This window comes from Tenrec ecaudatus, chromosome 4 (assembly GCF_050624435.1).
Source record: "Tenrec ecaudatus isolate mTenEca1 chromosome 4, mTenEca1.hap1, whole genome shotgun sequence".
Taxonomy (NCBI): domain Eukaryota; kingdom Metazoa; phylum Chordata; class Mammalia; order Afrosoricida; family Tenrecidae; genus Tenrec; species Tenrec ecaudatus.
In genome coordinates, this window is record NC_134533.1 from 67,068,749 (window position 1) to 67,080,028 (window position 11,280).

Here is an 11,280-nt window from a genome sequence, read left to right on the forward strand (position 1 = left end):
ATTCATCTTCAGTGTTTATGTGGGGAAGGTGATCACACGATGATGCTTTTTGTTCTTTGGTCTCTGCTACCTGATCCCTTCAACACCTCATGTTCACTTAGGCTTGTGTGCTTCTTCTCTGTGGGCTTTGTTGCTTCTGAGCTAGAAGACTGCTTGTTTGCCTTCAAGCCTTTAAGACCCCAGATGCTATATTTTTTGATAACCAGTCAACATCAGCTTTCTTCACCACGTTTGCTTATGCACACATCTCTCTTCAGCGATCATATCGGGAAGGTGGTTATCATGAAATGGCCATTTAGCTGAACAAGGTGCTCTTGTATTGAGGGAATGCGCACGAGGTGGCCCAATGTCCACCTGCTACCCTACTACTGAGCCTATAAATATATGCACATAGGTCTATTTCCCCCATGATCATAAATATATTTACATATGTACATGTTTGTATTTAGGCTTCTATGTATACCCTTTGCCTCCTACTCCTTTCCTCTAATTCCTTATGCTTTCCTCCTGTCCCTCTACTATGTTCACCCTTCATTCTGGTTTCAGTAATTCTTCTCAATTACCTTGCCCTTGGTCACTCCTTATCAGTCCTCCCTTCCCCTCCCTCCACTGGTTTTGAACCACTCTGTGTTCCCTTGTCCCTGGGTTAACCAACACCTCCTCTATTCCCCTGCCTCCCACACTCTCATGTCCCTCTGGGACCGTTAGTCCCATTATTTGCTTCTCTCATTGTTTGTCCAGCCTAGCTTATCTAGGTGGACCTGCAGATATGGTAATATGTGTATTACAAGTGCAGATGACTTTGACAGAACCTAAGTGTCACATAAGACCATGGCATTGAGGGCAGCAACACCAACAAGCTAACAGGAAAGCCACTGACATATAATATTTAAAAGAAGAGAAAAAAAGAAAAAAACAAAACAAAAAAACAGCAAAATAATTTAAAAGCCTGTTAGTAGTTCAAGGTCTCTTTGTTGATCTTTAGGAGTGTTTTCCAGACTAGTCTGATGGGGTGCCATGTTCTGGCCCCAAAGTCCATCCTTTATACTCCCTCGGGACCTCCTTGCTCTCCTTCCCCTACTGCTCCTTTACACACCCCAATATTTTGCCTCAGTTTGGTGGGGTCAGCTCAGTCGCACATCCCCCACTGTGTCTCCAGTGTTGTCCCATGTGGGGCCATGGGTCAGTGCAGGAAGTCGCATCTCGCAGTGGGGCCGGCTATATGGTCCTCTCTGTACATTGGGCCCTTTGAGCTGGACTATTGTCCTCTGAACTTGGTGGGCCCAGGTGTGCTCCGCTCCATTCTTCCTCCTTCCTTTGCTTCAGCTTCCTAGTGAGTGTAGTGTGGTAGGTCAGTTCCTTTCCCCCACCAGACGATCAATTTTCATTTTCTGTGGTACTTCCGTCGATTGTGGGGTATGGCTAATTCTGGTTGGGGCCAGGTTATGGTCCAGTCTCTTTGTGGATTCCTCCGCGCATTATGTCCCCTCCCCCCCAGTTTGGCATGTCATGGTTGGGTCCATATTCATGTTCCAGTTCTGTGGGGACAGAACCAATACTCTCCCCCTGGGTGGGTTAGTGCCCTGTTCCCCCTGTGCCATCCACTCTTTATCTCCCCATGCTGCTTCTCCATCCACCTGCCGCCCTTCTCCTTCTTTGTGTAAGACTCTCATGGACCTCCCTGCAACTATCTATGCTTCCACCCATTTATTAGGTGATAGCTGTTTATTCTTCTATTCCTGGCATATTGATTGTACTTACCTCATGGCACTCATGTTATACCTGTCCTTTTGAGTTTCGCTTACCTCGCTTAACATGATTCCTTCCAGCTCTTCCCAAGAAACGACATGTTCATGTGATCTTCCATGCTTTTCAGTGCTGCATAGTACTCCATTGTATGTGCCAGAGTTTACTAATCCACTCATCTATCGATGGAAACTTAGGCTGTTTCCAAGTCTTTGCGATTGTGAATTGTGCCACAATAAACATTGGCGCTCGTATGACTGGCTGTGTTTTATTTGCTGCTTCTACCGGGTATATGCCCAGTAGAGGGGTGCCTGGGTCGTAAGGTAGATCAATTTCCATTTTCTTTAAGTATCGCCAGAGTGCTTTCCACAGTGACTGTACAAATCTACACAACCACCAGCAGTGAAGGAGGGTTCCTACTTCACCACAGCCCCTCCAACACTTGTTGCTCTCTGATTTGCCGATTGGGCTAGCCTCAGGGGTGTTAGGTGGAATCTCATGGTTGTTTTGATTTGCATTTCTCTTATGGCTAATGACCCGGAACACTTTCTCATATGCTTTTTGGCTCTATGGGTGTCCTCCCTAGTGAAAGTTCTTTTCAGTTCTTTTGCTCACTGCCTTAGGGGGTTAACTGTTTTCCTCTTTTTGCAGGTCATGATGGTGTTGTAGATTTTAGTAATGAGCCCTTTGTCAGATGTGTCATTACTAAAAATCGTCTCTCAGTCTGTGGGTTGTCTTGTCACCCTCTTGGTGAAGTCTTCGGAGGTGCACAGGTGCTTTATTCTTATTAAATCCCATTTGTCAATTTCCAGTTCACCTGTGTGTGTACCCTTTCCTATTGAAGTGAGCCTATGAGTTCTCTGGGTCAGTGCTCTGAGGTTAGTCCCAATTCTCTCCTTGATGGTCCTGATGGTTTGCGGTTTAGCTTCTAGGTCTGTGATCCACCTTGAGTTTATTCTTCTGCATGGGATGAGGTAAACATCTTTCTACATGTGTATATCCATTGTTTCCAGCACCACTTGTTAAAAAGGGCATCTGCTTCCTACTTGATGGTTTTGGGACCGTTGTCAAAGATCAGTTGTCTTTATGCTGATGATTTTATTCTTGGGCTTTCTATTCTTTTCCACTGGTCTGAGTGTCTGTCGTTGTGCCAGTACCACACTGTTTGACCACTGTGACTGTGTAATAGGCATTAAAATCGGGAAAGGCTAGTTCTCCAACTGTTTCCTTCTTCTTGAGGAGTTCTCTGCTAATTCTGAGTTTCTTCCCTCTCCATATGAAATTGGTGGCCAATTTTTCCAATTCTTTGAAGAAATTTGATGGTATGTGAATTGGCATACCATTGAACTTGTAAAGTGCTTTAGGTAGGGCTGTCAAGAGCAGGGGATGGATGTTCTTCCATTTGTGGAGGTCGCTTTTGGTTTACTTTGTAGGGTTTTACAGTTTTCCTTGTATAGGTATGATTATTTTTTTGTTAAATATATTCCTAGGTATTAACATTTGTTCTTAGCTACTGTGAAGGGTACTTCCTCCTTAATCCCTTTTTCCATGGTCCTGTCCAATGTGTATAGAAAACCTACTGACTTCTGTTTATGGATCTTGTATCCTGCTACTGTTCCGTATTACTCTATCTCTGTAAGTACTCCAGCTGTGGAGCTTTTGAGGTTTTCAATGTACAGGATCATGTCATCTGCAAATAGCGATAGTTTCACCTCCTCCTCTTCCATTTGGATCTCTTTGATGTCCTTCTGCTGTCTTATGTTGTTATCCAGAACCCCCAAAATGATATTGAATAGAACTGGGGACAGGGGGAATCCTTGTCTTCTACCCTTTTTCAGTGGAATTGTTTTTGTCTTTTCTCCATTGACTATGATGTTGGCCGTTGGTTTTTATACATAGCTTGTATCAGCTAGAGGAACTTACCTTCCAATCCTATCTTCATGAGTATCTTGATTAGGAATGGGTGTTGGATGTTGTCAAAGCTTTTTCTGCATCTATGGATATTATCATATGGTTTTTATCCATTTTTCCTCGGTATGGTGTATAATATTGATGGATTTTTGGATGTTAAACCATCCCTAGGTTTTGTGTTAACTTATCTGTCATACACCTTTCTTCTTTTTTCATATGTGCATTTAATGATATCAAGTTACCTCTGATGACTGCCTTCGCAGTGTCCCTTAAGTTTTGATACGTTGTATTCTCATTCTCATTAGTTTCTAGAAACGTCCTAATAGCTTCTCTGATCTGGGCCTTTACCCATTCATGTTGGACGAATTGGTTGCCCTTGCTTTTCTGGTCATCTTCTTATTAATCTCTAGCTTTATGGCATGGTGATCTGAGAAATATGTTTGGTTAATATCTATGTGTTTGAATTTACTCTGCTGGACTTGTGTCCCAGCATGTGGTCTCTTGAAAAAGATATGTGGATTGGAAAAGAATGTGAAATCCTTTGCGTTTGGATGGAAAGCTCTATAGATGTCTATCAGACCCTGTTGCCAAATTATATTGTTTATCTCTATAGCTTCTTTGCTGAGCTTCTTTCCCAGTGATTATGATTGCTGAGTCCGTGGTTATTTTTTAATAGTTTGTTTGACGAAATTCGCCGCACCATTATTAAGAGCATAAATATTCAATATGCTAAGTATTTCTTGTTTTACTAAACCTTTGAGAATCATGTACCGTCCCTCTTTGTCTCTTTTTATGGTTTGGATCTTTAGGTCCATTTTGTTGGAGATTAAGATAGCCACCCCTGCCTATTTTGAGTTATAATTCTATTGGTAAACTTTCTGCCAACCTTTTATTCTTAGCATATTCTTATCTCTGCGCTTAATATGTGTCTCTTGTAGGCAACAGATTGATGGATTATGTTTTCTGAGCCAGTCCTCCATCCTTTTTTCTTTTAATGTATGAACTGAATCCATTGGATTTCAGTTATTATCACTATCTGAGGATTCATAGTTGTCATACCCTGTTTTGTGTTTTGGGTCTTTACCTATATCACTTCATATAAGTGTGCTGTGTTTTAGTGGAGAGTTTCTGTCTTGTCCTCTTTTCCATCTGAGACCCTGTTGTCCTGGTACTTGTTTGCTGGCATGTTGGCTTCTAGATGGAGATGAGCTATATGGTGTTCTCCTGTTTGTTCTTGGTAGAGGTTGATCCTCTAGCCATAGTGAGTCAGCCAGTATCTTCTGCGGGGTCGTGTGTCTTGCAGCATATTCTTTGAGTCTTTCTTTGTCCTGGAAGACCCTTCTTTATCTCACCATATATCTTGATGGATAACTTGGTAGGGTACAGGATTCTGGGGGAGGCGTTTTTTTCTTTCAGCTTTTGGGAATGTTGCTCAATTCTCTCCTCCTCTTCATGGTATCTGCTGATATGTCTGAGTATAACCTTCCCTGTGCTCCTTTCTATGGGACTATCTTCCTTTCTCTTGTAGCTCATAAAAAATTTGTCTTTTTCCTTGAAGTTGGATATTTTTACTATTATATATTTTAGCGTATTCTTCTTGGGGTCTAGTCTAGCTGGCATCCTTTCTGCTTCCTGTATGAGTGTCTGGTTTTCCATTGTTAGGGTGGGAAAATTTTCTTCCAGAAATTCCTTTGCTACCTTGGCTGTCGACTTATGTGTTGTGTTCCAGTAGAATGATTATTTGAATATTATTCCTCTTCATAGCATCTGTCATTGATCTCAGGCTATCTTCTGTTTCTTTAATTTTCCTATCTCAATGTCTTTCTTGCTTGCTTAGGTCTATTTGAGTGTCCTCAAGATCACTGATACGGTTCTCTCCCTCCTCAAGCCTAATCGTAATTTCAGTGACCTTGTATGTGGCTTCTGCTACCTACTCTATTAGCTCCTGCAGTTCCCTTTGGTGTGTGGATTTCATCCCATCTATTTTGGACTTCATCTTATCTATCATTGCATCCTTATTCTGGGTTGCTTCCCTCAGCCCTTGTGTTACTGCGAGCAGACTTCTGATTTCCTTCTGCGGCAGTTATGTATCTGTTTCTTCTATAAGATATGTTAGCTCGGCTACTATGTTTCATCTCTCTGTTTTGTTGTTGTTGTTGTTGGGAGTGATGTAGTCTTGGTTTTTCCTCGATCCTTTCATAGGCCCCATGCTTCTGGGAGGCCAGGGGAACCTTGTCTGTGTTATTGTTGAGGATTCTTTCAGGCAATTGCCTATGACCTAGTATAAGAATGGGTCAGAATGCAGTGCAGGCAGAGTTCCCCGAACTCTTAGTGACCCACGATGGTGAGATATTTCAGCAACTGGAGTGGGGGCTGGAGCCTCAGTGAGTGACATCAAGCTGCTTTGACATGGTTTGTCAGGGCAGCCTTAACATCCCTTTTTTGTTACTAATAAAAAAGAAGAATTTAAAAGGTTAAAATTTAAAATAATTTTTAACAAAATTTTGGGAAGAAAAACTAAAAATAGAGAGAGAGGAAGAAGGAGAAGCTATAAAAGAGGAGAGAAAAGAAGTGATAATAGTGGAACTGGAAGGAGAAGAAAGATACCAAGGAAAACCTGTACAAAAGGGGCAGAAGAGAAGTACTAGCAATAATGAAAAAGGAGGAAGAAAGAAGAGAGAAAAGACAACACAGAAAGTAAAAGAAAGAAAAGAGAAAAACCGGTGCACGCTAAAGGATATATATAAATTTCCCCCCTTCTTTTCCCTCCAAGTTCTAGTGATGCCTAAAAGAAGGCAGAGGTGGATGAAGCCTTGCTGTCCTGGGAAGTGGTGCTGATCTGGGCTCTGAAGCCAGGATACGGGAGGGGGGGGGGGATTGCTCTTAAGATCTGCAAACCCTCCCAGTTCCCTGCAGGCTGTAGAGTTGAGCCTATGGGCAGAGGCCACACAGGCGGGAGCAGCGGCTGGAAAAGGCTGGGGCAGCAAGAGGTGCTGAGGGAGGCACAGGCTGCAGCACCCTCCTCCTGTGCCGGCTAGGAAGGGCTGTGGCCGGCTGAGATACTGGCACTGGGGACTCCGTAGGGAACCACAGTGGTGAGAGCCAGTCAAGGCACACAGACGGCTCTGGTAGGGACCGAAATGCCGTGTCCTAGGCATCCTAGCAGGCGAGGATGTTTATCACTTAAACAGCGGGCCCTGCGAGCGGTGCAGGCTCCATGGCGATGTTGTCCAAGCCGGATCGAACAGCAGCAGCTCTGGCAGCAAACAGCAGGCAATGGCGCTTGTGTCCGCCCTGGAAGGAATGTGTCATGGCAGGCTCAGAGCTTGGAGGCGCCGACCACTGGACGCCCCTCAGCACACTGGGGTGGGCAAAGCCACTCAGCAGGAGTGCACAGGCCTGTTGCTCCTGCTCCCAGGGCCCACTGTTGTACCTGGAGCTGTCCGTGTTGGAAGGGGTTACTGCGGCACAGGTCTAGCACCTGAGCTGCGGGCACAGGGCTCTGTGGTCGCGCAGGCAGCATAAAGTGGCTCCGGTGGCAGAAACGCAGTGTCGGGAGTAGAAGCGGGCTGGGGCTCCGGCTACAGAGATTCCTGGACAATGACCCTGATTAGACACTTAAGGGTCCCAGAACGTAAGAAATTAGTAAACCTAAAGGAATTTCACATCCTGCAGGAAGTGCGGGCATCACTGGCCCCACCAACGTCTTGAAGGAGGTAAGTGTTGTAATTATCACCACATTCCCATTCAACCTGAATATTTGCTCTGTGCTAAAGCAATTGCCACTGTGACTCCAGAAGTGAGCGGAACGTTTGAAAAGGAAGTTTCCTTGGAGATGGTGCATATATCTATCATACAGGGAGGCTTCAAAATATTTGTGTAAAATTAGAATTAAAAAATAGTTTAATTTTCCCACAAACCTTTTGAAGCAACCTTCAAAAACATGGGTGCTGTGAAAAATGTTGCTTTCTCTTCTGATCCTACATATGGCTCAGGTAGTCCTCCAGTTTTGCGAGGTCAGCAGCCGACATTCTGACTTGACGATATGGAGATTCATCAGTCCCTATATGAGTCAAGATGAATCTCCAGCAAGATGACTCACGGATTAGAGACCTGCCAGCCTCCACACCTGTGGGCGTCATTCCCCTGAGTTATGCTTCTCTCTATATACTTACATATTCACATTTCTCTGGTTTAGTTAATTCTAAGATATGAAGAGAGAGAGAAAAAGTTGGAAAGATGTTGCTAATAAATTTGCATTGATTTAGGAGATTATGCATATTATTTCATAACTGGAAGATATAATTTCAAAAGTGTGAGTACATGATTTTGTTAGATACTCCAAATAATAACTGTGAGGTCTCAGGTGGAAAAGAAGCCACTAAACAGATACAATACTCAAGAGACCCCAAGGTATTCCCAGTGTTATATTTAGTAGGTATTTATGTACCATAAAAACATAGGCTGTGTATGTGCATGTAATCATGAATATGTGTGTGTATATAGACACATCTTCTGAGTTTATATATAAATCATGATTTATATTATCTTTGCAGATACTAAGAGTAAATTCAAGATCTACACTCTAATAGCCTCAACGTCCTAGGAAAACCATGTACCTAAAAGGTAAATTAGAATCATGTAGTAGGTCTAGCTCTGGGTTCTGAAAATACAATCTGATCATTTTAAAATGGGTTTTTGTACACCCATTAGTGGTGTGATTGAGGGAAGTTCATTCTTCAATGTCAGAGTTTCCCAAGGCAGATCATAACAACTGCCCTTTTACATTGCAGTTTGACCAATAAAATTAATAATCGATGTAAAGTGCTTACAGCAATTTCAGGAGCCTATTTGTCACATTGTAAGTGCTGAGAAATGTGTTAGGAGTGTTATCATGTACTGTCAGTACTGTATCTTTGCCTGAAATGTGAGATATGTAGTATTTAAATGTGTGATTGTTTCCCATGTGTCTGTTGTAATAACCAAGGACAGATACTGCTGGGAGATAAGATAAATATCATCTTTAAGAGATCATATGTGTGTCAAACCTCCTGTTTCCACACTTCTTCAGAGAAAAAAGTCTCTGTCCTTGAGATTTCATTAGAGGTGGTTCCTCAACCATAAGTTGTTTGTGTGTTTGCTCGTTGACAACAATTTTGTCTATTCTTCCTTACCTAAATTTTTATGGCAGAAAATATAGTATAAGATATCTATTGCCATTTACTTTGTTCTGAGTCATAGTGAGTGACCTTGTCAGAAAGACAGAACAAGATGGAAATGTATTAACATTTATATTGTGTCCAGTTTAATTGTTAAGAGGATAATCGGGAAAAGGGGATTTTGAATCACTCAAGGTCTGGTTAATGGCAATCTTGAAATGTAGGACAATATTTTATTATATGGTGATATGGGGCTACATAAAAAGTGGAGACTGTAGGTTGGAGCTTTTATTGGCTCTTTTTAGATATTCTAGTATGATTAAATGGGAGCCATGTTTGCGGAGTGGTTACCACACTGGACTGCGTTCTGAAAGGCCAGCAGTTTGAAAACGCTAGACTCTGTGAGGGAGAAAGCAGGGCTTTCTACTCCTGTAAACAGCCATACTCTTGGGAACTCACAGGGACAGCTTTTCCCTGTTCTAAAGGGTTGCTAGGAGTCAGCATTGACTGGATGCCTGGGAGAATACCGTTACACATAACTAACTGTTTTAAACATCTTAAGAGTTTCAGTTCAAAAACTGTGATGAACATACACGATGGAGTTTCAGGAGCTACTGCTATCGAGTGTGAAGTTGATCAATTCAATTGATGTCGTGTTATAGTTTCCAAAAGATACTTATTCTTTCCTCTCTTCTATTGAGTGCTATAGAAAGAAAAGGATAAAGCACTACTCTGTTTGTTTGTGCCTACGATATTATTACTATGTTGAAAGAGCAGTAATTATATCTAGAGTTGGCTTTTTTTTCTGTTCTTTCAATTTGATTTTGACTTGGAACCACCCCAAACAACAGAGTAGAATTATATCACTGGGTTTCCTTGGAGTCAATTTTTCTGGCAGCAGATCCTTGTCTTTCCTGCAATCATTACATGGGTTTAGACTGCCATGCTTTGGGTGATCAGCCAGCACTTCACAATTGTGCCTCCAGAGCTGCTTCTTAGATACTCAAATGATCGAGGATAGGGACCTTTGATAGTACAAAAGAGAGAGCACTAAAATCTTGATCATATTCACTAAAAATGTTCTCTCCTCAGATATAAGTCTCTAGGTGAAGGAAAATTATTTGCCCAGAATAATTTAAATTTTTATCTTAGTTCATTTTATTCCTGACACTATCACTTAAAAAATGCACACAAAAAATAGGGTTGGAGTGGTTACAATTTTAGTAGGATACAGGAATAAAACCCCTATTGCTATTGTTCACTCTAGTTCTCTCTCTGTTTCTCATGTCAACAGATTTGGGGCATCTCTCTCTAACATCCAACTCTACATCCACCAATCCCACTACTTTTCTGCTGACTGGCATCCCAGGATTAGAAGATTTCCACATCTGGATTTCTATTCCTTTCAGCTTCATGTACCTTTTGGCCGTGTTAGGCAATGGCCTAGTTATAATGGTAGTTGTCTGGGACAGGAACCTCCATGAGCCAATGTATCTCTTCCTCGCAATGCTGGCATTCAATGACATTCTACTCTGCACTGTCACGGTTCCTAAAATGCTTCGCATCTTCTGGCACGGTCCGTCTCTATCTATGTTTTCTGCCTGCCTTACACAGATGTTCTTTGTTCATGCTCTCTTTCTCTCTGAATCTGCTGTCCTGCTGGCCATGGCCTTTGATCGATATGTGGCCATCTGTGAACCACTTCACTATGCCACACTATTAACAGGCTCACTCATTGTCAAGGTGGGCCTGGCTCTAGTGGTCCGAAGTGTGGTGGTAGTCACCCCTGGTGTTCTCCTGCTTCTTCGGTTGCAGTTTTGCCGAACCAACATCATCCATCACACCTACTGTGAAAATATGGGCATTGCCAAATTGGCCTGCAATAGCTTTGTCCTTAATAGCATTTACGGGCTCACTGCTGCTCTTCTCACCACCGGACTGGATTTTGTCTTCATCTCCATCTCTTACTGGCTAATTTTGCGGACCGTATTCCAACTACCTTCAAGAGAAGCTCGGTCAAAGGCCTTTGGAACCTGTGGAGCACATATATGCGTCATCTTGATATTTTATACTCTAGCCTTCTTTTCATTCTTTACCCATCGCTTTGGGCACCATGTGCCAAGGCATACTCTTATACTTCTGGCAAATCTCTACTTATTGGTACCACCTACCATGAACCCCTTTGTGTATGGGGTAAAAACCAAAGAGATACGAATGCGCGTCCTAGGACTCTGTAGCCCATCTACATGATATGAGGGTAATCAACCAACAAAGAACAGGGAATCATAGAACTGAAAACAAGGTTTGTATATCATATTTAGATCAATCCAAATAGACTTGTCCAGAGATGACAGAATTTCTGATTAGAACTAAAAATATTAACTACTCCCAAATACTTTTTTACTAACATTGGGTAAAGAGGGTGATGACAGAGAAATTCTGAATACCATTTAGAAATGTCTCA

The 11,280-nt window shown here is 42.3% G+C and overlaps 1 protein-coding gene across 1 annotated transcript; it reads left to right on the forward strand.

Moving 5' to 3' along the window:
• Nucleotides 1-6,797: 6,797 nt before the first annotated feature.
• On the forward strand, nt 6,798-11,066 carry LOC142445889 (olfactory receptor 52Z1P-like). The gene is made up of 2 exons (XM_075547760.1): nt 6,798-7,023; nt 10,111-11,066. The coding sequence occupies exons 1-2, from the start codon at nt 6,798-6,800 to the stop codon at nt 11,064-11,066; spliced, it is 1,182 nt and encodes a 393-aa protein (XP_075403875.1).
• The last annotated feature ends 214 nt before the right edge of the window (nt 11,067-11,280 follow it).